This window comes from Lotus japonicus, chromosome 3, assembly GCF_012489685.1.
Source record: "Lotus japonicus ecotype B-129 chromosome 3, LjGifu_v1.2".
NCBI classification, from domain to species: domain Eukaryota; kingdom Viridiplantae; phylum Streptophyta; class Magnoliopsida; order Fabales; family Fabaceae; genus Lotus; species Lotus japonicus.
In genome coordinates this window covers 13128808-13155551 of record NC_080043.1, presented here as the reverse complement: position 1 = coordinate 13155551, position 26744 = coordinate 13128808, and the positions used below count along the sequence as shown (strand labels likewise).

Below are 26744 nucleotides of genomic sequence, written 5' to 3'. Positions count from 1 at the left end.
ATTTCAGGGTCCTATATGTGAAACAAGTTTCATTGCTAGTTACTGAGTTCATATTCTTTCCAACATTAAAAATTTCCCGCCTCTTTTTTTAATTGGGTTTCAATGATAATGGTTTCTTGCTAAATTTATATTGAGTTCAGCTATAAGAAATAGCATTCCTTTAATCTGTCTATTATTCAATGAGATTCCCTATGTCTATTTTCTTTTTCTTGATACCATTAAGGAGTGGTATTTGTTTGACATTGATGTTTTATTCCTCTACCATATTCACTGCTTTGTGACACTTGATAACTGATACTGTTTGATAATATGATAAATAAGCAACTAAAATTACTATTTGATTAAGAATGTGAACTAATTAAAACAGATGCTGATTCTTCAAGGTAGCTTCGAAGACAAGAAAGTACAACATGGAATCATGAGTTATGATTCTTATGACTGGTAATCAAATCACTAAAGCTAAATCACTGGCACTGCATGTTAGGTAACACCAGGTTCTACTACCATCATGATTCAAGAAAATCTGCTAGATGGTGAATATCAGAAATAAGAAAGTATTTGTTGCTGACACCAGTTGGTCAATGAAGCTTCAGGTTTTTCAGCCTGCAATTGAAATAAAGAAAGTAAGTTCAGGAAGAGTTAGTAGATATAGTTAACTACAGCAACAACAACTGCTTTCTGGTTGAATTTTAAAAGAATTTGATAAGTAGTTTGCATAGAATAAGTGCATGTTTGGATATCTTCTATAATTGGTTCTGAAACCATAGTAAATTTTAGTGTTTGGATATATAGTAGAAAAACACGGTGAGCCAAAATCATGGTGGACTAAAACAACTTCTCTTAACTTTTGCTCAGTCCACCATAATTTTGCTTTCACGGTAGCTTTCTACTGTGTACCCAAATATGCACATCGTGAGAAGCGACCCATTATTGATTATGATGAAAAATAAGTTGATTCAAACACGAAACTATATAGACAACTTAGACACAGGCAGAGAAGTGAAGATTGCATAATTTGCATTTGTTCAAGTGGGAATATGAAGATACAGTTTTAGTGTGCACTACCTTTTCTCCTGTTCTGACCCTCCAGTGTTCTTGTAGTTTGGGAATGGAACATGCCCTGATTCAATGTGCCTAACATCCCTAAGGAGAAGCTCATAGTGCCTCTTCACTTCCTCTGGGGTCTTCCCACCAACAGCTTGAGCAACATTGTACCATCTGTCCGGGGTTTCCTTGTCATAAACAGCTAGAGCCCTTTCAAAGGCTTTATTGTCCTTAGCATTCCATGAGCCATAGGATGACATTGAGCTTGATGCCATTTTCTAAGACAAGTAATTAACAATGAGGGAACGATAAGTTGGTATTTGAGAATCAAAATAGAGAATGGAAGAGTTTATAGAATAAGACTTCAAGGAAGAGCTGATTGATTTGTGCAGAATGGGAGCAAAGTCTGCTCCTTTTATAAGCAGGAGTGGAGGGTGTAAGGTGGGGGTAGAGCCAGTTGGAATGTAAATCTTGTCAAAATACAGAAGAATTTGAATGATTTGTCCCCTCAGGAACCACAGAATAGAGCAGGAACAAGAATTTGAGCAGCAATATGGGAGAATCAGTATCTTCAGACAGTAAAAAATGTGTGAGTGAATAGATAGGATTTGCCAAAAGCCTTTTAACTTTTTCCCTACTTTTCTGGATACACAAATCACATTGAGTTAATATTTTGCTTTCTTATGTTTCAAGCATGTGGATTTAAGAGCCATAGAAAACTTTGGCATCTTTGGATTAGCTTTAATTTTCTTAGTGTTATGATCGACTCGAATGATCACACAATCAAAACCATTTTGTTCAACCTAATTAATTATACTGTCTGAGTCAGTCAAGTTGGTCGGTCAGGACGACCAAGTACATAATTACAATCAATATTTCAGAATGACTTTCATTCTTCTAAATAACTGGCTAAACACAAATTAAGTTGCTAGAACCATAATCAAACTAACTCAACCACGATTACAACCTTGATGATGATATGCCAACAAACGATTAACTACCCTCACAGTGGATTAGACAACCACTATAAATAGGTTTGATTGCACTGTAAGTTATTCAGACAACTCATATGCTATCTTTAGATTCTCTATGAATTTAAATTGACTTGGGTGTTAAAGTATCATTCATATGTAGCTCCCTCATCGTGGATTTTCACTACACCATCATATCCATTCTCATTCACCGCCTAGTTTGATAAGAAATTAGTCTTGCTCAATTTCTAAAAAATCACTTAAAATTAATTCTAAAATTCAGAACCCACTTTCATCAATTTTTTATCATAATTAATTCTAACTTTAAAATTGATTATTATACTTGTAAGTAGTAAAACTCTTAAGTGGATTGGATTTCAAAAAAAAAAACTCTTAAGTGGATTGTACTTTTGTATGCATTAAGTTAGATTCACACTTTCAAATATCCACAAGAGTAAAAGTGAGTTGGAGAGGAAAATGAGATAAAATAAAGATGTAATCGAAAATTTAATAAAAAAATAAAAAAATAGAATAAAAAGTGAATTAAAAATGTGAATGAATCCTAACTCGTATAGAACTAGGCAAATATCACGTGGTTGAGCAAATGGACACGACCAACCTCTTTGTAATATACAGTAAATTTCATTCTGGTTCAGATCCCTAGAACATATATGAGAGCCCATCAACTAGGTCAGCAAATGGCTAACTTTATTTTATTCTCTTGCTTGCAGGGTCAATTCAGTGGGGGTCCAAGCTCAACCTAGTGAATCTGTTGCAGGTATCTACCAAAGCTTTTGACTTATGGATGATAATGTTATTTTCACATTTCTCTTTCAGGTGGAAAGAAGTAGAATGAAGAGAAAGATAGAAAGAAAAGAAAAAGTAAGAGAGAGAAAGTATGAGATGTGATAGATGATAAAAAGAGAGAGATAAAAATAAAAATGAGTAGAAATAAAGTGTTTAGAAAATGAGGTGTGTATATTAGTATATATCATTGCTTATGCATCCCACAAACATAAATGTCTTTTTTCACTAAGGTTTTATTCACACCTTAATCTCATTTGCATACATTCAGATAACGAAATGAAAGATATATATGATGATCGATATATAAATGAAAGACATGATGGTGGATGTTATGAAAAAAAATAAAACATGTGCAAATGACAAAGTAGTGTGAATGTATATCTAAAACACTATTTTTTCCAATTACACAAAAAAATCACTTTGTTTGACTATTGCAGATTTGCAGGGGATCATGTAAGTGTAGAGTGTCCTGAACAACACTCCAACACTCTAGCTGGCCAAAGCGTCCGTGCAATAATTACAGCTATTAAACCCTTAGTAAAAGTCAGACAGGCTACTCACTTCATTTCTTGCTGTTAGGGCCCCTCCCACAGTACTGGGATTTTGCTGAAATTTGAGTTCAAAGTTGATTGCTTAGATGGTCCAAGATTTTGTTGGTTCTTCAGGCCAATTTTATCAATAATATTAAATTCATGAGTTAGCGAATATTTGAATATATGGTGTAAAATTAAGAGAAAATCAAAATCATGGTTACCAAAACAATTTCCTTTTAACTTTTGTAATTATTCTTTTCAAAAAAAAAAAACTTTTGTAATTATTTATCATGATTTAAACTTCATTGTGGTTTTTCACAATTTATCAAAACATGCACTTACATGTTCGGTTCCAAGCTGAAGTCATGGAGAATCGATTTCATCATAAGTTACTCTTTATTAGTATGTTTGGTTCCACATTAAATTTATGGAAAATCAGTTCTAGCTAGTTGGAAGTTGGGAATTTTAGTTTTTAAGCTTTTGTTTGTGAGTTTATAATCAAGAGATTTAAACACCATATCTTTACTCAAAGTCTTAAGACATTGAGTTTACAACTCACATATCTTGTATTCATCTGTCATTCTTAACTAATAATGAGATTTTAACATACTTAAATCTTTAGCAATTAGTGTGTCTACACCTCAATTATACAAGTAAGAAAGAAAACAAAGAAAAATGATAAATGTGATATGATATGTGATAAGAAGATGGAGGAGATAGAAAGAGAATAGAGATCTGTGTTAAGTGTGCTTAGAGTTAGGTATTTAAATATTGCATACGTATGTGTATCATGCGTGCCTGCCTGCAAATGTATGTATTTGTGAGTGTGTAGCATCCTCTATGATCTGTTCACTCTGTCTTTTGCTGTTACCTCTGGCCAGAGACAAGAAGCATGACTACGAGCTTCAGGCTTGCCAACTAATCATTAGCTTCTAATTATGGTATATTGGCCATTATCTTTAGCTGCTAAGTTTGGTCACGAGTCATGCAATGCAAACATGATACAATATTTATGGAGTTTTCCCTTCTTGCTAAACACAACATTGGTTGAGTCTAGCTGGCTTATTCATCTATTTGGCCTTTTAAGACCTGTAAAATAAGAAGCATCCACATTCCACAATGATATAAGTCAGGTTTGTTTCTTCAAGGACAAGTAAAAGGGAGCAAGAACTTGATTGCTGCGAGTTAATTTTATTTTTAGAATTAGATGAGCAAGAATTTGCAATTTATTTATTTTTGACAAATCTAGTTGAACGAAGAGAAAACACTTTCACACTACTGAGTAAGAATGATTTATTAGTTAAAAAAACATCTAAATGATAATATTTTTTGTCTATGCCAAGGTATCGCCACATTTAATAGCAGTGAGATTAATCTCTCACTCAATAATCCACGCATTAAGCTGGGCTAGCTAAGAAATTTTTTTGTCGGAAAGATAATTTGTTAGCATTAGAGCATCTCCAATGCAAATCTTAAGTTGAGATCTCAAAATAAGATCTGGATTTAATAAGATCTCACCATTAGAGTTATCCTACATGGCATGAGATCTTAGCAAAAGCTAAGATCAAGATCTGTGCCTTGGCTCAGCAACCTTCAAAAGTAGAATCTTAAATAAAATAATATTTATTCTTCTCTCATTCAATACCATAATTCAATAAAATAATATGTTTTCTCTCTCATGTTGAATTTAAATAACATATTTCCTATCATGACGAAATTTAATGATATTATATTTTTTAAAAATATTAATTTTTTTATTGAATTAATGATTAAATTTAATTTAATATTATGTGAAAATAAATAATATAAATATATTGGTATTGTGGGTCCAACTAAAAGTCAAATAAGATCTCAACCACTGGACCGAAATGTGCACCGAGACCTTATGGATGTCTTAAATCGTATATGGCAATACAGACCCACAAAGAGTGAGTTAAGTCTCAAATTAATATCTTCTTGTTGGAGATGCTCTTAGAGATGATTAAAATTGTAGGACAAATATCATTTCTTTTTAATTTTTTTATATCTTGCAAGAGTCTTGATTAGAATGCAGGCAAGTCTTCCTGGTGTTTGAACTTGATTGCTCTAAGTTAATTTATTTTTAGGATTAGATGAATTAGAATTTCTATTTCTTTTGTTTTAATAAAAATGTTAGAACATAGAGAAAGTATCCACAGTCTACTGAATATGGTATGCTTGAGAGACCATCAAAGACTTACCCTTAGATAGAAACGTCATAAGATTTATTTGAGGAGAGTTGCCCACCAATAAATATTTTACTGAATGGACGATTTTGAACCATCAAACTATCAAAAGGTAAAAGTTAAACATGCCGTGACCAATTTTGTCAATTTAACTTGGCACAATTTGCTATTTCTTGTAATAGCCTTGTGGCAAATATACGTCAGTTGATCACATTCAATAATTAATGAGTGAATCTGTTTCCATTTTGAAATAAGGCTAAAGCATAGAAAAGCATCATATATAGTTTTGAGGTCGGTGTGGTGATACCATGGTCATTCCATAGCTAGCAACTAGGTTTAGATTCCCACAATCCTGTGGAGTGGGTGTTCATAACCGAACCAATTCAAACCAAACCGAAAAAACGATTTAAAAAAAGCAAAATTCAATCAAACAAAAAACCGAACGGATTGAAAATTGAAAAAATTAAAATTATTTATTGGATCGGATCGGATTTCGGATTTGATTTTCAAAATCTAACCAATTCAAACCGAACATTCACAAATATATATACTTTTAGTTATACATATATCATACTATTTACACTTACATAATACATATTTATTATTTATATATGTATTATATGAGACATGCTTATTGATAAAATTATGTTTGAATAAAAAAAGCTTCAAGTAATTAGTTAAACTATGACCCCGTTTGGAAACACAGCTTAATTAAACGCGTATGACATAAGCACTTATACATAAGCTATTTTAAATTTTTTATTGAAATAAATTGAAAATAAGCTATATATAAACATAAGCTCTTTTTCATAAGCTATCCTGAATAGCTTATGAAAATAAGCTCAAAACAGCTTATGGTAGGTCATAAGCTGTTTGCATAAGCTCTCCCAAACACTGGCATAAGAACTTATGCTATCAGATAAGCTCTTCCAAACGGGGCCTATATATATGCATCAAATTGAAGTAAACAATTATGATCATAATTTATAAATATATTGACTATGTTATAATTTATGAGTGCTATATTGATTTCATAAATTATGTATCGTTATATTTATTATATATTATATATTTTAAAGATTTATACGCCACAATTTCAAAGTATAAAAAAATAAAACAAAATCGAACAATCCAATCCGCTATAGATTAGATCGGATTGGTTAGAATTTGAATTTAGTAAAAAATTCATTGGATGATAAAATCATAAAACCGATGAGATCGGATCGGATGATTTTTCCTCTGAAAACCGATCCAATCCAATCCGCGAACACCCCTATGTGGAACCATGTTTGTTTCCTAAGAGCATCTCCAATGCTAGTTCTTATTTCTTAGTTCTTAGCACTATTCATGTGGGCCCGTATTGCCACATGTGTTTAAGCAACTCTCAAGCAATTTTGCTCCAACATGAGTTCTTAGTTCTTAGCTCTTATCCCTATTCATTTGGTCTCACCAACCACATTATTTATACTTTTTATTTTCATAAAGTAATAAAACAAAACTCATAAAGTACTAAAGTAATTTGGATGAGAGAAAAAAAATAATTTTTATGCTAAGAACTAAAAAAGTAAAACTCCTTATATAAGAACTGAGTTCTTATTTTTAAGAAGGCTTAATTGCACTTTTGGTCCCCCAACTTTAGCCTTCTTGCGAAAATCGTCCCCAAACTTCAAAATTAGCAAAAACCATCCCTGAAGTTTACACCCGGTTGCAAAATTGGTTTTCCGTTACACTTCCGTGAGAAACTAACGTTTTCTGGGTAAAAAAAATTAAAAACCCAGAAAATTCATAGAGTTTTCATCATCTTCAACAATATTCATCATCTTCATTCAAAACCCAGAAAATCCCACAAATAAAAATTATCTCAACGTTTTTTTTTTGAAACCACATGCTCTAAATCAAAATAATTTTGTTTAACAAGATTCAATGCAATTTACATGAAGATGTATGAAATGAACAAGCACAATCATGTTGAAGAGGCTTTTTATCCCTTTGTAATTTCTGGTCCTTACTCTTACAAAGCTTGGTTAAACTTTCATCATGTCCTTCTTCCTCAACAAGAACCAAATAACACAAACCAAACTTCTCTTCATCTTCCATCACCAACACCATTTGATCCTTCTTTCCATAGCCATGACTAACCACTATTCTTCACCTCATGAATCCATCTCCAAATAACCATTTCCTCAACCACACCAAACCATAACCTCCAATTTCAACGCTCAAAACAGAACCTCCCACTTCACCATTGAAACAATTCCAACCTGAAGACACCACCTCTTCTCCCTGTCAATCGCCATAGCCATTCCCCAATCACCACAACCAGAAGGAAAAGATGAAAGGAAGAACAAAAACCCCAACATCACACACCACACAGAATCCAAACCACCATGCTATTAAGCCACATCTTAAAAACCCCCAATTTTCCCTATCACACCAATCAGAGAAGAAGATGAAAGAAAACACCCCAACTGTCATAACAATTTCTCGGTCACCTTGGTTATGAAGTCTTCATTGTTTCCCTCTCCCCATCGCCGTAGCCAGCTCCATTGTCGCCGCAAGGGTCGCCCCAGCGCTCCATGGCATCGTCCTCACCGAGTCTCCATCGCCCCACCTCCTCGAACGTCGCCGCGTGTTCCAGCCGAATCCGTCGTCCCTCTCTCTCTATCTCCGTCGTCGTCCCTCTCTCTCTCTCTATCTCCGTCGACTTCTCTCTCTCGCGTTTCTGAAGATCAGGTTTCTAAAGAACCCTGACCCCACCATCACCTGCAACCGATCGCAATAAAGGCACCGCCATTGGCGATGAATCTGGGTTCTTTTCGCGATTTGGGGTTGCTGGGTTTTGGAAGATAAAGAAGAAGATGTGGGAGGAAGATGAACGCGAGAAGAGAAGAGGAATGGGTGAGGAGAAGAGGAACGGAGAATAGAAGAGAAGAAGAAGATGAACGCGATTGAGGGACAGAGAGGAGAGGCAGAAGAAGATCAGCAGTGGAGATGGGGAGAGGAGAAGCTGTGATGAACCCTAATCTTCCACTCCCTCTTGTTTACTAGGAAGATGAAGATCTGAAGAGCTTCCACTATTTTTTAATTTTTTTTTCTCAATTTTTTTTCTTTATTTTTTAATTCATTTTTAACAGAATATTCTGTTAGTTTCTCACGGAAGTGTAATGAAAAACCAATTTTGCGACCAGGTGTAAACTTCAGGGATGGTTTTTGCTAATTTTAAAGTTTGAGGACGATTTTCACAGGAAGGCCAAAGTTGGGGGACCAAAAGTGCAATTAAGCTTTTTAAGAACTAAGAACTCCATGTCAGCACCTCCAATGGTTAAGAACTCAATTCTTAGTTCTTAACTAAAAAATAAGAACTAAGAACCTCATGGGAGATGTTCTAATATCTTTCAAAGATGCCCAAACCGATGCCAAACCTTTCAAAATTCCCAAGTACTAAATGTATTGACAGTACATACGTTCACAGTTGCTGTAAATCTTTAAGATGCTGTGACAATTGTGGAGGAATATTAAATCTTTATCAAGCCTACTCTCATTGTAAAGGTGGATCAGTCATGCTCAATGGATTCAGGCCAAAAACTTGTGGTAATGGGGTTAGCTGCGATCATTGGTTTGAAAATGACACTGGATTGAAGGAATCTTTACGAGAAAAAGAGATGGTTGATGATCTGCCTCATCACCATATCTACACTAGAATCCTAGCTTATCACCCTTCTTATCTCAAATATATGCATGTGGGTTCAATATTCCTCCACAATTACTGGAAGATTCTTTTCTCCGTGGTCCTTCAGTACACAATTGTTGGTTGATTTTAGAGTAATGATCAATTGAGAAGTTTATTAATCTGATTTTGGTTTCAAAGTAATGATCAATTTCAGACTAATGAACTTACTGCAGAGCATAAGGAATTTCGCAACCAGGAAAAGTGTCTAGCTAGCATCTAGCATGGTCCTGAAATGGTAACGGGAAAGCTTTAATCTGAAGGAATATTTGATAAATATGATAGAACATGGTTGTAAGTTGTAACCCAAAGGGTTTGTTGTTATTACATGAAGAACGTGAAGGGGCAAGAAAATGTTACTTGAAGTTCACATAATGAAATCATAAGCTAATTCCTATCAAGGAAGAACATTAAGAATCCTGAAAGCTATAGCTAAGAAAATAAAGAAGAATGATAAAATGTTTTAATTTTCTTGTTAATTCATAATGGAGGAGATATATATATGTACCAAAAAATAATGGAGGAGATATACTAATATTTTCTTCTAGAATTAAAGATGACCCTATATGTGGTCACATCCTAACAAACAGAATATTCTAAAATGGAACTAAAAGAAATAACATAGTAAAATGAAGAACTCTTTCAATGGCGATAGATCTTTATTTCGAGAAGTTTGTCTAAAGACGGATTGTCGGCAACTTTACAAGACTTGGCGTAAGACGAAGCGGAGTTCTTCTTATTTATTTTCTATTTTTTGTAAGATTGTAGAGATTTGGTTTCCTCTTTTCAATTTGTTTAGTTGTCTTTTGTTCATAGGTTTCGCAATTCTGTAGCTGATTATTTGGCCAAGAATTCTTCACATTTCCCCAATATGGTTTGGATTACAGAAGTACCGCAAGAAGTTTTCTCTTTGGTTCAAACTGATTTAATGACCTCTATGTCTCCTAGATTTCTCTATAATATATCCACTTTCAAAAAAATGAAGAAATTCATATACTAAACAATCATATCTAAATAGGCCTTATAGTCTAAATTGGTCTTCTATCAATATCTCATGCCTTGTTTCTTCAATGAAGTGAAAACATTCAGTTACTCTAATTTTTTGTTAAACAAATGAATCAAGGACCAAGGGGTTGTTGTTGATTGGAAATCCTCTTTGGGTTCTTTATGAAAAAGTTGAAGTGTCGAATTTGAACAATATGAGCACTTTATACAAATTCGTTTGAATTTGAAGATTTTGAGGAAATTAAGTAGAAATAGATGAAAAAAGATTAGAAAGAAAAGCAAAGTAAAAGAAACAAATTGCATTAATGTAAATTGTGGCTCACTCACATACTCATGTTGTCAATCTCTAGAGATTACCTAATCTCGTGGAGGGAAGGTAATCTCGTAACGTAATCTCGTAAGAGATTATAACGTAATCTCGTAAGAGATTATAACGTAATCTCGTAAGAGATTACCTCGTCCAATAATAATATCTTTAAAACTATAATAATGATTAAGTCACACTAATAGTACTAAAAATTATCCAAATTATCCAACAATGACAATTAAAATCATGCATAAAATTACCAAATATCCAAATCTAAGGTACATAAATCATAACAAGTTAACAAAACATCAATACAATTTAGGATAAACTTAAAACAAGAACAAATAAGTCACTAGTCATCCAAATTTAAAATCCTACAACACCGTCGAATTTATAACAACTAGAATCATCATCTCCATCATCACCATCAAGTTCTTCCTCAGATGAGATTGGCTTACACCCTCCAACATTAGGATCAAGAACTAAATTCTCAATGTTTTCTTGAACTAATTCAATGATATCCACAATATCATCATGACCATCAATATCATTCTACTCTACATCTACCTCTTTAGTTATCCATTCATCATCAGATTGGATTTCATCAAAAGGATGAGGAAGCCACGACGGAGGAGGAGGAAGTTGTGTTGGTGGTCGCGCGAGAGGATGAGTGAAGGTTGCGCACGCAGAGATGAGAGAAGAAGTGGAAGGAACGAAAGAGTTGAGTGGCAAGAACGACTAAGATGAGTAGAAACCCTAAAATTTGTGGGTTAAATGACTGAAATAGCCTTATACAATTTTTTTTGACATTTTTAACAAAATAAGCTAATCTTTGTAATCTCGTGATATTACACGAGATTAAGAGATATTTCGAGATTTGAAAAAACAATTATTACCCCCGCTAATCTCATTTTTTGTACGTGATATCGTAATCTCGTAAGAGACTAAGAGATATCTCTAGATATCTCATTTGCTTGTTTGTCACACGGGTCGAACCATAAGCCTACTATTTGTAGCGTAGGTTACAAACTGTAGTACAATGATAAATTAACCAAAATTCAATATGTGTCAATGAGGCAAGAAGTGTCAATGACTTAGGGGAAAAAAATCCCACTTCAAGAAGAAAAATGGTGAACTAAGTCCTATTGCTTCCGAGTTCCGACCCTCCTTCTATTCGACTCCAAATTTTGAAGCTTGGTGGTTGAAATATTACAACTTGATTAAATTCCATTTCGAAGATTATATTAAAAAGATGGCGCATTTCTTCAATGTAGAAAAGGGGTTCGCCCATAATGACATGAGGTATAACTTTTTAGTCGAAATCTTCAATAAAAGAAGATGCTCAAATTGATGTATGTCTTTTTAGTTGAAATCTTAACATTAGACTCTTTCGACTTCTTTCTCTAACACTTCCGTCATGTTTGGCCATTGATAGCTTGCTTACTCTGCCTCAAGCTCAACAAAAAGAAGTCGAAGATCAAGGGATGGAGAATGAAGAAGTCAAAACTCTAATGACTAAGAATAAACACCCTTCAGATAAGAGAAATGATCAAGATGTTAAAAATGCTCGTGAGTCTTCATCATTGGAGTCGAGTGAGCAATCTTCTTCTAGTGTGAAGAAGATCCATCCAATTAAGATCTATAACAGAGATCTTCATTGGTTGGAAAATTGAAGGAGCCTTACACTACAATTTTCTTGATTTGAATTGACATCTCCAATTGAATAGTTATTCAACCACATTTTTCAACTTGAGAAGTTCTTTCCCAACTTAAGAACCACTTTCCAAGAGTTCGAGACTTCGACAACTTTCCACACTAAGTCACTAACAAGAAAATACATGACTTAAATTTCTTATTAGAAGTCAATTTTCTCTGTGCATCGAACTATAGATCCTAATGAAATCAGCATTACTTCATCCAATTCGACCAATTGATCAAACATCATATTTCAGTAATCCATACATGGAATTTCAAATTGTTATTGCAACCTAAATGACTTGAAAACAACATCATGACTGTAAGTTAGTCAAAATGGTGTTGTTTCAATTGCTTCCTTAGGTAAATTTCTCTAGGCCCGAATAACATATATTGCCAAAATACAATACTAGTTTAGTACATTACTCGCGTTTCTTGATTTTTTTTCTCACTTTGATATTTTTACACATGGACAAAGTAAAAAAAAAATGAAAAAAAAAAAGTCTCTGCAGGAACCTTGGTAGGTTACTTTAGTTTTTCGACCTGAACAAGCCGAGACCCAAAACCCTCTTCATTTTCCTGAAGATACCAGAGTTCTTTTTCGAAGGCAATGTGGATGCAAGTTCTCCTGCAAAAAATTAGGTCAGACTAGCCATACTTACTAATAATGATGTGCATTGAATCAAAATAACATGCGGATATATGAGTCAAAAGATACACAATGATACTCCATTGGTATGCTTGGTTCAGGGGTTTGGTGTCAAAAAATTGGTGATAAAAAATATAAGGACTGTCGGTGATAAATAGTCACCATAATCCCTAAATGTAAAATCAAAAACCTATTAGTCTAAACTCCAAAGCACTTAATAATGTCATAATCAAAATCCCGGAAGATAATTATGGCGATATTTACTATATTCATTCTTCTTAGTAAGTTTAATACCCGAGTAAGAGCAGAAAAGACTAATATACACAAAATTAAGTCATTGAACCATTCTCTTCTGAATTACAGGGGAAGAAATGAACAAAATTACTCAACCACCAAATCAATCTTACCACGAACTATCTGAAATTCTATTCTAGAAAGAAGATCTACTCTACAATACAATGTAATAAAGTAGAACTCGACATAAAACTATAAAAACAAGTTTAGTTGCTTTTAGCATGAGGTGTATTTGATGTGAAGACTTGAGAGAAAATAAAAAGGAGTTATCATGAATAGTTATAACAAAAACATGTTATATGAAGTAAAATAAATTATATCTAAGATAACACTAAACTAATCATATTTGTGCTTAATGCTTAATTTATACCATAAATCTGCCAGACAGCTATTCTAGCACCAATTAGCTGTCTGCAACCATATTGTTTTGTTATTTGTTATGCCCTTTAGTGCTAAAATAAAATCATGCTTGAGATCTCTCCTAATCATTATCAACGAACTGCAGTTTTTCACGTCAATACCTCAAGTCTGGACATTTATTTATGAACTATAGACAAAATTGTCGAACATAGTCGAATGTTTAGGTTTTTGTGAGTGATAATATTTTGATCCTAATCACAGAGCAGTAATATCAAAAAACAACTCAAATCAAATACCTGTACCCTCGGGGGCATTATAAGGAGAAGGTGCATCAGAGCTTAAAAGATAAGGTTTCCGTGCCCAATACTCTTGAAACCTCTGCTTCGCATACTCCTTGTAGTCAAAGTCGATTTGGTTCACTTGTGCCTGAATAAAATAATCAGAAGATAAGGAAATAAAGAATAAACATCCTATACCCCACTTCTACTATAGCAGCCCCTCCCTTTACAAGCTCTCAAACCCCATCCATCGTAGAATAACGAGAAGCGTGACCATAAAATAATTAAAAGATCCAAAGTGAGAAAGAAAAGATACCGAAATTATTCCCCAAAGGCCCCAGAATAGATGATTTGCAAGTGTATACTTCTCAACTTCTTGAAGTAGGTGCTCCAATTCACTATCACTTGGTTGCTCACCTGTGCAAAAGCCCCATAATTTCAGGAACAGAGTATAATAATCTAGTTCTTAAGGTCATGCACGATTTTATATTATAAAATACAACAGTACAAAGATGATTGATCCATATTGTTTATTTACTTTGAGACCATATTAGATGGTCGTTAGGGACAGAACCAGAAAAATAGATAAAGGGGGGCAAAGATTTAATAAGTAAAACTAACAAATAACAATGACTAATTGGAAAAGACATTTTAAAAAATTTAAGGGGGTAAATACAACATTTGTATATTATTCTTTTATGCATTTTTTCTATTGGGGTAAGTGCCTCATTTTGGAACTAAGTAGTTGTGTCCTTAGTTCTAACTATGAAATATTGAAAACAACCAATTCCTCTTTAGATAGTTTTACTCTACAAGATGAACCTATGTTGATTAAAAAGATGACAACCATGCAACAATCTTTTGAAATTGTAGAGACTAGAGATAATAAAAACATCCATTACCTGAGGAACTTAAATATTCCTTCACAAATCTCTGACGCTCCTCAACATCTGTGAACAGCACCACCCAAGTAAAAACCATTTCTCACAGGACACCACAAAACGAATGAATGAAAAAATAATTTCAAAGGCCATATAGTCGCATACCAGGATATTTATTGTAATCAAGAATATGAGGTGTTTCTGTATGATAATTAGCAGCCATCTCACAGAAGTGATTTGCTATATCATATGCCACAGGATTATAACTTGCATATTCATAGTCCTGTTACAAAAGTAGCATTGAATCATACTTGCTGGTTATGATATGACCCATTGATCCCATGAGACTAGAATTTGTGGCAAAAAGACAATTAAGATCAACCAGATGATTATGAGTAAATCAATTGTCAAACTTTCAGCTAAGTTAATAAATAAGTAAAACATAGTAGAAGAAAAGTGATCGCATCCATCATAATTCACAATCTCCTGATTTTCAAGTATCACATCTGTAATCAATCAAATAAATTCACTTTAAGTCCCAAGAGTTCCTTATTTTCAAATTTTCATTTAACCTTAAAATGTAGACGAGATTCTCAGCAAGGAAGAAACCAACAACACTCATTAGGCCTAGCTATAAATAAGACAACTCAAAAGCCTTAATCTTACATTCAAAATAGTGAAAATCCTATCCTTCCATTAACAAATAGATTTATCTTTTTTGTTTGGGGGGGGGGGGGGATCAAGGCTGTGTAAACCAAAGGGCGGATGGGCCAGGGGTTGCAAGTTTTCTTTTCTTAAAACATAATCACTTTCATACCACTCCTGAACCACTGCCCTTGGATAACATCTCTACAAGTACGATTCTTTGCTTATTTTTGGTAGATTAGAATTCAAGGTGGAAACAGGTTGATAGGACATTTAATAGCACAATGGAAGTTGCTACAAGTAATGGAAAAACTATTTAACTAGAACATATGAAAAAAGAAGTTAATATTGCTAGGATCTCTATTATCAAATGATGATAGAGGTGGAATTAATTATTATTCAAATCAGGTCCTATAGAACAATATTGTATCATGGTGTTAGGCTGTTGGCTACAAAACCATGATTTTAGTAGCTAGAATGAAGAGAAACTCACAATTATGGTCACGGAATGGGTGTCTTCATCAAGCATTATGTTACCATATTGTAAATCATTGTGGCAAAATCCTATATGTTGGTCTGCACCTGATAGTTCCTTTTCCAAAATAGAGATTTCCTTGTCTATTGTGTCCAAATAAAAGGCTTCAACTTCTTTAGGGGAAGACAAACGTTTGGCCTCACGAAGCCAATTTCTGAAACATTGAAATAAAAATATCTGATAAATGATCAATGCACTTCAAATATGGAAGTGCTTAAAGACTTCAAGTTTGAACAAAATTAATTTTTGAATTAAGTTTAAACAAATGAGACATATAACTGGTCTAATATTGTCACATAAAATATTCTTCTAATTGTTTATGTTTAAAGGTGATGATGAGATATGTGTTCAAAACTTCACATAGCACATACCGCAATGTATCCCAAAGGTAGATTTTCTTTTCACCAGGCATATCTAGATCATGGAACTCCTTCATTTTGGCTGCTATAAGAGCAGAAGTAGATCGGTCACGGAGATCAGATGCTGACAAAGTCTGATAAATTCAAAATGGAATACATGAGCACATGATCAAGTTCATAAATTGAGCAGAGACTATAAAAACATAATAAGATTATTACCCGTGCATTGATAAACTCTTCAATACGACCATTGGTAAAACGTTCTAATAGACGAGGTCCCTGTCCATTCTTTGACATGAATTCAAATGTCCGTATCTCATGAGCCCTATCAAAGAAAATGTCCACACCCTGACCGTAAATTCTAACTAGAACCTTTCTAGAGATTTCCCCTGTTGTAGTTGGCCACTTTATCTGGAACACCTCATTTGTCATTGCCCCTTTCAGAGGGATCACCTGCAATGCACTTGCATCAAGTACATCCTCCCATTTATCAGCCAGTGATTTCAGTATCTCCTTTGCTTCTTCTGGAATGCGATCTTCTCTGCTTATCACAGGGGTTTCAGCAGCATCTGCTTCATCTTCTACAAGATTTTCTGCAGCACTTTCTTTGTCATTTAAAGGAGTTTCTGCATGGTCCACTTTGTTGTTTACAGGATTTTCTACATCGCCTGCTTTTTTATTTGCAACATTTTCTGCAGTAGATGGCTTATCGTTTACAAAATCTTCTGTATCGCCTGCATTGCCACTTGCAGGATTTTCTGCATCAACTGATCGGTCCTTAGCAGAATTTACTGCACTGCTTGCTTGGTCATTTACAAGATTTTCTGCAACAGGTGCTTGGTCACTCATAGGATTTCCAGCACCACCTGCTTCGTTGTGCACAGGAGTTTCTCCAACATTCGCTTGGTCATTTACAGGATTTTCAGAACCTGCTTGGTTCTTAACATGATTTACTGCATCATTTGGTTGGTCGTTTGCAGGGTTTTCCACACCACATGCTTGATCGGTTATAGGATTTTCTGCAACCGTTGCAGGATCACTGGTAGGATTTCCAGTACCACCTGCTCCATTCTTTCCAGGAGTTTCATCAAATTCTATTTGGTCATTCACAGAAACTTCAGAACCACCTACTTGGTCATTTAAATTATTTACTGCGCCGTTTGATTGGTCATTTGCAAGACTTTCTGCACCACCTAGTTGGTCGCTTGCCAGATTTTCTCCATCAGGTGCTTTAGTCTTCACAGCATTTTCTGAAGAATCTGCTTTCTCTATTGCATGATTTTCTTCGACACTTTTGTCATTTATAGGATTTTCTGTAGTACTTGTGGCATGGTCTACAGAATTCTCTGCAGCAGCAGCTGCATTACTCACAAGATCTTCAGTTGCGGCCATTCTGAAAACTCCTGTACCCCAAGAACAGCAAGCTATAAGTGAATATATCAAGTTTCCTATATTTATAATTTCTATGCTTGGAAAAGCAAGGATTATACCAAAATACAAGAAGAAAAAGATGATGATGATGATGAACACAAAACCATTCAACCCATCAAAATGATATCCAAGTAATTGTTATTACAACAACAAAGTGAACAAACTAACACGGCGCAGTGCTATCTGACATTGGTAAATGGATACAGTTGTGAGAAAACGATGGAGGTTGAGAAATCATATGTTGGCAGAGAGGTATTTCATTCAAGAGAAACATAAAAAGAATGAGTTAATTAATGTCCAAGACTGATGACAATCTGAAAATCCCAATATTATTTGGCACTGGAACTGGTAACCAATAAATTAGTATCTCATTTATTTTTCGGTAAAGATGTTAAAATAGAAGAAAGACCTAATTGTATAGTAGGCAATCCAAAACACAGACCAAAAAATATAGGAATTAGGGGAAGAATCAAGAGAAACTAAGGATTCTCAACATGAATCCGAAAGCCGGATTACATAGGGACATGAAATCACCATCCAAATTCATAAGAAAACCAGATATCAAGCTGGTACGATGAAACCAAACGAAATTATACCACTTTTCGACAAGCCTATGAAAATATTTCTTTCCAACCTACTTCTTAGCATCCAAACAATTTCCCCACTGAAGAAAAACACACAGTTTCTAAACTAACATCTCTCTTATTCAATAGCGGTAAAACTGCCGGCATGTAACAAAAACAATTTCTTCCAAACAAATTTCCAAACCGAAAACAGCATTGCTCATTTGCTTGCATCATTTCCTTAATTCTACAAACCAGGCATTCACAGCAACTAGTTGATTAACATGCAACCAAAAATATAACAAAAAATGAGTAATAATCACATTCACAACTCATTTCACCCTCACGACGCGTCAAAATCAATTTTCTTATCAACCAAACAAGATACAAACAATTTCTTAGCATCCAAATAATTTCCCTACTGAAAAAAACTCGCAGTTTCTAAACTAACATCATCTCTCTTATTGAATAGCGCGGTAAAACTGCTATATCAAAATAATTTCTTCCAAATGAAAACAGCATTGCATCATTTCCTAAATTCCACAAACCAGTCATTCTTCACAGAATCCAGTTGATTAACATGCAACCAAAAATCAATTTTCTCATCCAAATCGATTTTCTTCTCAACCAAACAAGATACAGATTTCTTTAATTCTTTCCAACCTACTTCTTAGCATCCAAACAATTTCCCCACTGAAGAAAAACACACAGTTTCTAAACTAACATCTCTCTTATTCAATAGTGGTAAAACTGCCGGCATGTAACAAAAACAATTTCTTCCAAACAAATTTCCAAACCGAAAACAGCATTGCTCATTTGCTTGCATCATTTCCTTAATTCTACAAACCAGGCATTCACAGCAACTAGTTGATTAACATGCAACCAAAAATATAACAAAAAATGAGTAATAATCACATTCACAACTCATTTCACCCTCACGACGCGTCAAAATCAATTTTCTTATCAACCAAACAAGATACAAACAATTTCTTAGCATCCAAACAATTTCCCTACTGAAAAAAACTCGCAGTTTCTAAACTAACATCATCTCTCTTATTGAATACTGCGGTAAAACTGCTATATCAACATAATTTCTTCCAAACCAATTCCTCAATAACCAAAAAAATTCCAAACCGTAAACAGCATTGCATCATTTCCTAAATTCCACAAACCAGTCATTCATTCTCCACAACACCTAGTTGATTAACACAGGGACGGATACATGTTGAACAACATGAGGGCAAGTGCCCTCACTTGAATTTAAAAAATATCATTAGAAAAAAAATTGAGTAGTAAAAATATGTGGTTTTTTATGGTAAAAAATGCCCTCATTTGTATCTCACATTGTTAAATGCCCTCACTTGAGTAGTAAAAGTATGGTTTTTGATGACCCCTTTGGTAAAAAATGATTTCACTTGTGTCCTCTTTGGTAAAAAAATTCATAACTTTTAATAGTATGTGTTAATTTTTTTTGTTACAAATTTATATGTACATATTGCCCTCACAACATTAAACTTCTGGATCCGTCACTGGTGGTCTCTATGGTGCAAGTGCAACTTCTCTTTCTTCTGTCAATTCCAGAGATAGGGAGAAGCTATAGCTGTGCGAGGTTGATATCATAGATGGTGGATGTTTATTGTATATGGATATATTATAAAAGTACTAGTTAATAATTCCAAGGACAATATCTATCGCCATTCACCATGGCTAATTTTTTAAAATAAACTAGTTGCAGCATAACAAAATTTAAAGTTATGAAGAGTTTTTCTTTTCCTTATTCCTTTAAATTAATATTTTTAGGAGTGTGAAACTAATTATGGTTATGTTATTTTTGCACTAGAAAATTTTCTCAAAAGAAAATAAATATTAGGGCAATCGTCTTCATCTCAATCTCAAGTACTTGATAAAATTTTTGGTTCATCAATGAAAAAATGTTTTATGGAATTTAACTCATAAAAACTTCATAATAATCCTAGTTTACTTAAGTACATGAATTTCATGTTATCATCCTGTATGTCTTTTATTATAGTTCAAAATATAAAAACTTGTACAGAACAATTATGGGATTTCAAATTTTTAGTATTATTATTATATTTTCAACATTCTAAATTTATATGTTCGTTTTGCCCCCACAACAAAAAATTCTTGGATCCGTCACTGGATTAACATGCAACCAAAAATCAATTTTCTCATCCAAATCGATTTTCTTATCAACCAAACAAGATACAGATTTCAAACGCCACAAAAAAACAGAGAAGCACCTTCGACACGGTATCATCGAATATTCGAAAGCATCAAAGAATTCAAATAGTAAAAACTATGAAGAAGAATGAGAAAAAAACGCGAACCTCAACGGTTAAATTCAGCGGCGAATCCAACGCGTGGAATTTGAAGCAGTGAATCGGAGGAGAACAGCGAGGCGGCGGTCGGGAATATCGCCGCCGGCGAGGCAGAGGAGGCGGTGGTGTTTGTTTTTTAGAGAGAGAAAGAGTGTCTATCTGTGTGTTTAGAGAGAGAGAGAGAGAGAGAGAGAGAAAGACGGTTGAGAGGTTTGAGGGAAATGGCGAAATGGGATTATATATGAAGGAAATGGAGGGGTTGTTTCTGTTCCACCGCCAATGAGCAAAGGTGGTGGCAGACTGGCAGGAAGGTGGACGTAACACAACTGTTTTTATTCAATTTGGATCATTTTGAATTTGGGGAGATTGGGTTAAATTTAGATTTTAGTTTGTTTGTCTAAATTTAAAAAATGTATTGCTAAAAATGTTGTAAATTTGTTGCTAAGAATTAGGTAATTAGAAATTGTTAACGAAAGAATTCTAGTTTGTTATTTAAGCATATTTTTCTTTTTACAAAGTTTGTTTATCGGAAATATTTTAGATAGTTTAATTACACTTCTAGCTCAAGTTCACTAAAGAAAATGTCTCGATACGAACACGAATGTCTTAACTTCTAATCAAGTGACGTGAGTGGATAGAATTTGGTCATGAGGTTGGGTGGCATGGAGGTGTTTACGTATGGTCGAGTTCAAATTGGCAAAGTAAAAATTGTCTTTGTAATCAGTTTAAAGAAAACATTGCACAAAGAAATCTGCCAAGCTCACCCATGTGCTTTTGCTTCTTAACCTTTGGAATAAGGAACAGGAACATCTCATTGTAGCGTTTGGGATGCACTTCATAGTTCATAACAACCAGACCGCAATAGAAATCTCTTCTCCAATAATAGGCCAATATCTCTAATAGAAAAGTGTTAGAAGACCATTAGGACCGGGTTTCGTCTGTTTCATAGCAACCCATATCTTCTCCCTAGTAAAATCAACATTCAACCTCACCCTCATGTCCTTCATAACGCGGCTACTAACCACCCCACAAACCTCAGTAGCATCCCATTGGTTAGAGGAAGAAAATAATTCGTCAAAGAAGTACGCCATGACCTCTGAGCCCAATTTCTCGATCCAATTTCTTTCCTTACATTGTGTTGCTTTAAGATGAACAAATTCAGAATTTTTGTCACCATGTTGTAGCTATAAAGCACGAGACCCCTGAGCCCACCACACTAACTCGCTATGAAGTAAATCCTCTAGCTTGTCCTCTAACAATTTCAGTTTTTCCAAAGAGGAGCAATCTCATCCTTCGTCTCTTTTATTCTCGCTGGAACCACCCCAAACCTATCCCTTGCCCACCATGTTAGCTTCTCCAGGCACTGGTTAGCCTTTGAGAACGGGTCTCAATGTTAGTCATCCATGTCTCCCCCACTACCATCACACACCTCGTCTCTTAACCAATCTTGTTCAAACCATTGGACACATCGCCCTTGCCCAGATTGCAATTGAACAAGGGACATATCAAGAAGCACCACCATGTGGTCCGACCCAAACCTAACCAAATGATGTACCTTTCCCCAATTGAGCAATTCTGTCCAACCTTGCCATAATGGAGTGCGAGCCCCCTTGCCTATTGTACCACGTGAAGATACATCCGACGTACCTCGGATCCACCGGGCCACAAGCATGAAAGGTGTCCCTAAATTTTTCCATTAATCGCAAGTTGGGAACAACCCCTCCACATTTCTCCATCCACATTTCTCCAATTGATACTACCATATTCAGATTTGCCAAGAAGATCTATTCATGTACCAAAGATTGAGTCCCAAGATTACCCATAAGTTCACAAGTTAAGTATTTGTGGTGTGCTTCTAGAAAACCATACACACCTGGTGTCCTCCAACTCCTCTCCCCAGGAGGGCTAATCAACGCATATATGTGATTCAAAGAGAAAGATAACAGATTCACTTCCACTCCCTCATCCCACAGTAACGTCAAACCACCAACACACTCCCTACCCTCCCCTGCTAACTAAATGCAATCACGTTAGTCATCAAACTTTTTAAACCTCGCATCTTGTTTATTTCATTGTATTCCTGTCTAATTTCCATAAGAATAATAATAGACAAATTATGGGAGTTGCATAGCTCCTTTAGAGCTTTAACTCCAAGGGGTTTGTCGAGCCCCCGACAGTTTCAAGCTATGAGTTTCATGGCTCCCGACGGGGCTGCTCCACAGTTATCGTGAACGATGAACATTTTCTCAACAGCGTCAAAAGTCTTCATCCCTCTGACAAAAATCATAGTAACTGATATCTAGTACTTGTGATCAGAACGACAAGTTTCAACTCTCTAATGTTCATTGCATACATTTAATAAGTCTCACATCTTGTAACAGTCATATTTTCCATAGTGAGAAGGTTGTCGAAATTGGTTGAAGGTTGTCGAAACTGGTTGAAGGTTGTTCAACCAGGTTGATGATCGATGAGAAGCGATCACAATGGCTTAGGTGAGAAGAGAACCGATTGTGGAAATTGTCAAATAAGCCATCAATCGAAGTGATCGAGAGTGAAAAGAAGAGAATGAAGTGAGAAAAGAAAGGAGCGGAGAAAATGAGCCAACGAGTCAAATCAATAGAGATAAAAAGAGAGAAAAGAAGAGCATGAGTCAAGGCATCAAATCCAGATATGCAAATGAGAGATTGAGCTATATAGTCAAATCTACCTTGATGAGAGGAAGAAGAAAGAAAAAGAAGAGATAGACTGCACTAATTTAGGGGGAGCAATTCTCAATTGTTTAAGAAAGTGCACCTTCTACATGAGTTCACACGAGTTGAAGTTGTTTATCCAATCATGATCCATGTAGCAAGAAGAAAAAGAAGAAGAAGCTCTTAAGTTGAGGATCCAGATCTACAATTAAACATCAAAAAGACCTCAAATAAAGGAGCTATAGTGAAGATGAAAACAAAGCAAGGCCGAGCTGATTCAAGGACAACACAACTTCGATCTAGTTCTTACATTGCATTTACAATTAAGATGATCTCAAATGAGTCTCTCATATTACCTCTACCAGCAAATTCACGCTGCAAATGCTAGTTATCGATATACCTCTTAGGCTTTGACAAATCATGAGCTAGAGAATCTCAAACCAAAGTAACATTTCATATTAACCTTATTAAAAACAAGAGCAGACCCAAATAATTTACCCAAACAAAGATATAAAACTTGATCTAACGATACAATAATACACACACAGAATATAAAACATTATCAGAATTAAGTATCTTCAGCATTACTCCTTGGTTTTAATTAATGTCAACGTCCCACTGTCCGAAGTCATTTAATTTTTTCCCGCGGTATCCGCTGTTCTGATTCATTCACAAACCCAACTCCAAACTGTCTCACTCTCACCTCCTTCCCATTAAACTCATTCACTCACTCCACAAATTCCACCTTCCACCTCTCTCTCTCTATCTTTTTCTCTCTCATGTCCACGGCGGTTGCGCCATCTTCCGTCACCATCACCGCCACCGGCGTCGGTCTTGGCTACGGCATTGCCATCGCCGTCAGCATCCTCGTCCTCATCTCCACCATCATGCTCGCCTCCTACGCCTGCGTCCGCATCAAGGCCCACGGCCGCCGCAGTAGCTCCTACTACTACAGCGACCGTGAGATCACGGACTCTACCGGGCCCAGACCTGTGATACTGGGCCTGGAAAAGCCCGTGATCGAAGCCTATCCGAAGATTGTTATTGGGGAGAGCAGGCGGTTGCCACAGCCCAATGAAGGCACGTGCGCCATCTGCTTATCTGAGTATCTTCCGAAGGAGACGATACGGTGCGTTCCGGACTGCCATCATTGCTTCCACGCCGAGTGTGTCGATGAGTGGCTCCGTGTGAGTGCCACGTGTCCCATGTGTCGGAACTCTCCGGCTCCGTCGCCGGTGGCTACGCCGTTGTCGGAGCTGGTTCCTCTGGCTTTTCACGCCAGGTGATTCTCGTTTTGTACCACGTTACTTGCTCTCTTCTTTTTTTAATCAGTTATTTTGCATTGTTTTTTACAAAACAATACGAAAATTCAAAATATGCTGATCCCGAAATTGACTATGGTTCGTTTCATAACTTTATATTTTCATTTTTTGCGGTAGTGATCTTGGGATTCTAGTTTCAAATTTGAGTGAAATCTATGATAGAAGTTTCAGTTTAATTGTCAGTACAATTGTATTGTATGGTTTCTTGTAAGTTTTAGCTTGTTAAGGCCTTACTTAGTTATAGTTAGATTTCTTTTTTTTGTTGATAAAAGTTATAGTTAGATTTCAGCTGTTAGTTACTTGTTAAAGTGAGCCAGTTTGTATTAATACCTTGTGTGATTGAATGAATTAGAGGTTTCAAATCTCAAACTACTGAATTCTACATTCATCCTGTTTCTCACGTACATTTGGTATTAGAGCTCCGCAAGGGGCTTGGACAAAAAATCGGAGTTTTCATGAGTGGGTGAGATCTTTTGTGAGAAGGTTTGTTTGTGTGTGAGGAAAAGCAAGTACCATGTCGGAAAACACAAGTTTCATTCAACTCCCAGTTCCCAAATTTGATGGATACTACGATCATTGAATTATGCTAATGGAAAATTTGATGCGATCTCAAAAGAGTATTTAGGGCTAATCAAAGAAGGAGTTTCATTGCTTCCACAAAACACAAGGAGCGGTTCCTGGCAGGCTTCTAGGCGGAAGGATCAATAAGGTGAAACGAGGATGAGGTGAAAGTCCACCCCACTACGAGAAATGAGGATGGGGCGGGGACAAAGGAGAGATGTGAGAAAGAGGAGCAAGAAGATATTCCATGCACCGCGCGAGTGTCACGCCTAAACACATACTTACTTTCAAATTTGTTAGAGCTTCACGATAATATATTTGCACAATTTGTTTAGGCATTTTTTACACAAATTTGGTTGCTTGTGAGGACTCTAGAAAAAAGACAAATAAAGTCTTTTTATGGAAGGTGGATTATACCTTCACACTCATGCAGGTAGATACATCAAATGCATCTTTGCAACGCCTCCTAAATAATAGGCTATGTATCTATTAAGGATTGTGTCAATACATCAAGAGTCATACTATAACACGATCCAAATAATCGACTATGTATCTAATAATGTCTTAGCCCAACTTCGCATCAAGAACTACTACATGCCATAAGATGAGATGATGCATGCTTTCCTATGAAAGGATGACCTAGGATGAGGTTTTTGATGGAGGGTTATTTGGAGTCATCTTTCAAGACTTGACTTAAACCATCTATAGCTTGTATAGCTAGTATTTCTCATATTTTCACTATGCTCTAATTTTTTGTCCTTTATTTATACTTTGAGTTGGGCTTTTATATAGGCCACTAAGATTTAAGATTGGGCTTGATACTGTGTTTTTAGGAATTATATTTTGGGTCTTACATATATGGTCCATTAGGTTAGAGTAGTATGAGGACAAGTGTGGTTGCTTAGTATGAGTTTGGCCATTGGGCTTGACATTTTTCCTCTCCTTCTATATATGGGTAGAGCTTTTGTATTTCTCACACTTTAATTCAGAATTGAAATTTGAGTTTGCTAAGTTTTGAATCTTCTTCCAAAACCTCTCTCTTGATACTTGACAATTATCGAGGATGCCAAATTTTTGTGTTCTGTTCTTCTTTGATTCATGACTTTGAAATTCAAAGAGCTAAAATGCTAAATCCAATATTTGCTTGAAGATTGATAGAGTAGGAAGCATGGATCTCATCTAATGCTTTACAGATTATTATACTTGCATTCTTCCTTTCTTTCTTCTTTTTTTTTTTTTTTTTTTTTTTTTTTTTTTTGAATAGCTTTCTTATAAGAGGAAGACACTTGCATTCTTTCTTATAAGAGGAAGACACTTGCATTCTTTTTACGACAACTTACCATTTTCGTTAAAAAGAAAAGTTTATAAATACAATTCTTAATGAGTTTATATTTTCCTTGCATACCTAGTGTCCTTGCATAACACTTAAAAAATGTATTAATGCCACTAATGGAATTCTACAAACAATGGGAGAATAAGAAGAGAAAAGAAAACAATACGAGAACAATTGTATTTGAAAATAGGATCGAAATCCTATGTCTTGT

The 26744-nt window shown here is 35.2% G+C and overlaps 3 protein-coding genes across 3 annotated transcripts; 1 reads left to right on the top strand and 2 right to left on the bottom strand.

Annotated features, from left to right (window-relative positions):
• Positions 1-310: 310 nt before the first annotated feature.
• Positions 311-1498, bottom strand: LOC130748407 (protein RADIALIS-like 2). The gene is made up of 2 exons (XM_057601629.1): positions 1066-1498; positions 311-603 (listed from the first exon to the last, which is right to left on the bottom strand). The coding sequence occupies exons 1-2, from the start codon at positions 1317-1319 to the stop codon at positions 579-581; spliced, it is 279 nt and encodes a 92-aa protein (XP_057457612.1). The 5' UTR covers positions 1320-1498; the 3' UTR covers positions 311-578.
• Positions 1499-12506: 11008 nt separating this feature from the next.
• On the bottom strand, positions 12507-20979 carry LOC130748189 (probable choline kinase 2). Its single transcript, XM_057601354.1, has 9 exons — positions 20637-20979; positions 16514-17697; positions 16307-16428; positions 15894-16089; positions 14921-15038; positions 14777-14824; positions 14191-14291; positions 13893-14022; positions 12507-12921 (listed from the first exon to the last, which is right to left on the bottom strand). Exons 2-9 carry the CDS (start codon positions 17684-17686, stop codon positions 12824-12826), a joined length of 1986 nt encoding a protein of 661 aa, XP_057457337.1. The 5' UTR covers positions 17687-17697; positions 20637-20979; the 3' UTR covers positions 12507-12823.
• Positions 20980-23974: 2995 nt separating this feature from the next.
• On the top strand, positions 23975-26326 carry LOC130747873 (putative RING-H2 finger protein ATL69). Its single transcript, XM_057600923.1, has one exon. It carries the CDS (start codon positions 24097-24099, stop codon positions 24601-24603), a length of 507 nt encoding a protein of 168 aa, XP_057456906.1. The 5' UTR covers positions 23975-24096; the 3' UTR covers positions 24604-26326.
• The last annotated feature ends 418 nt before the right edge of the window (positions 26327-26744 follow it).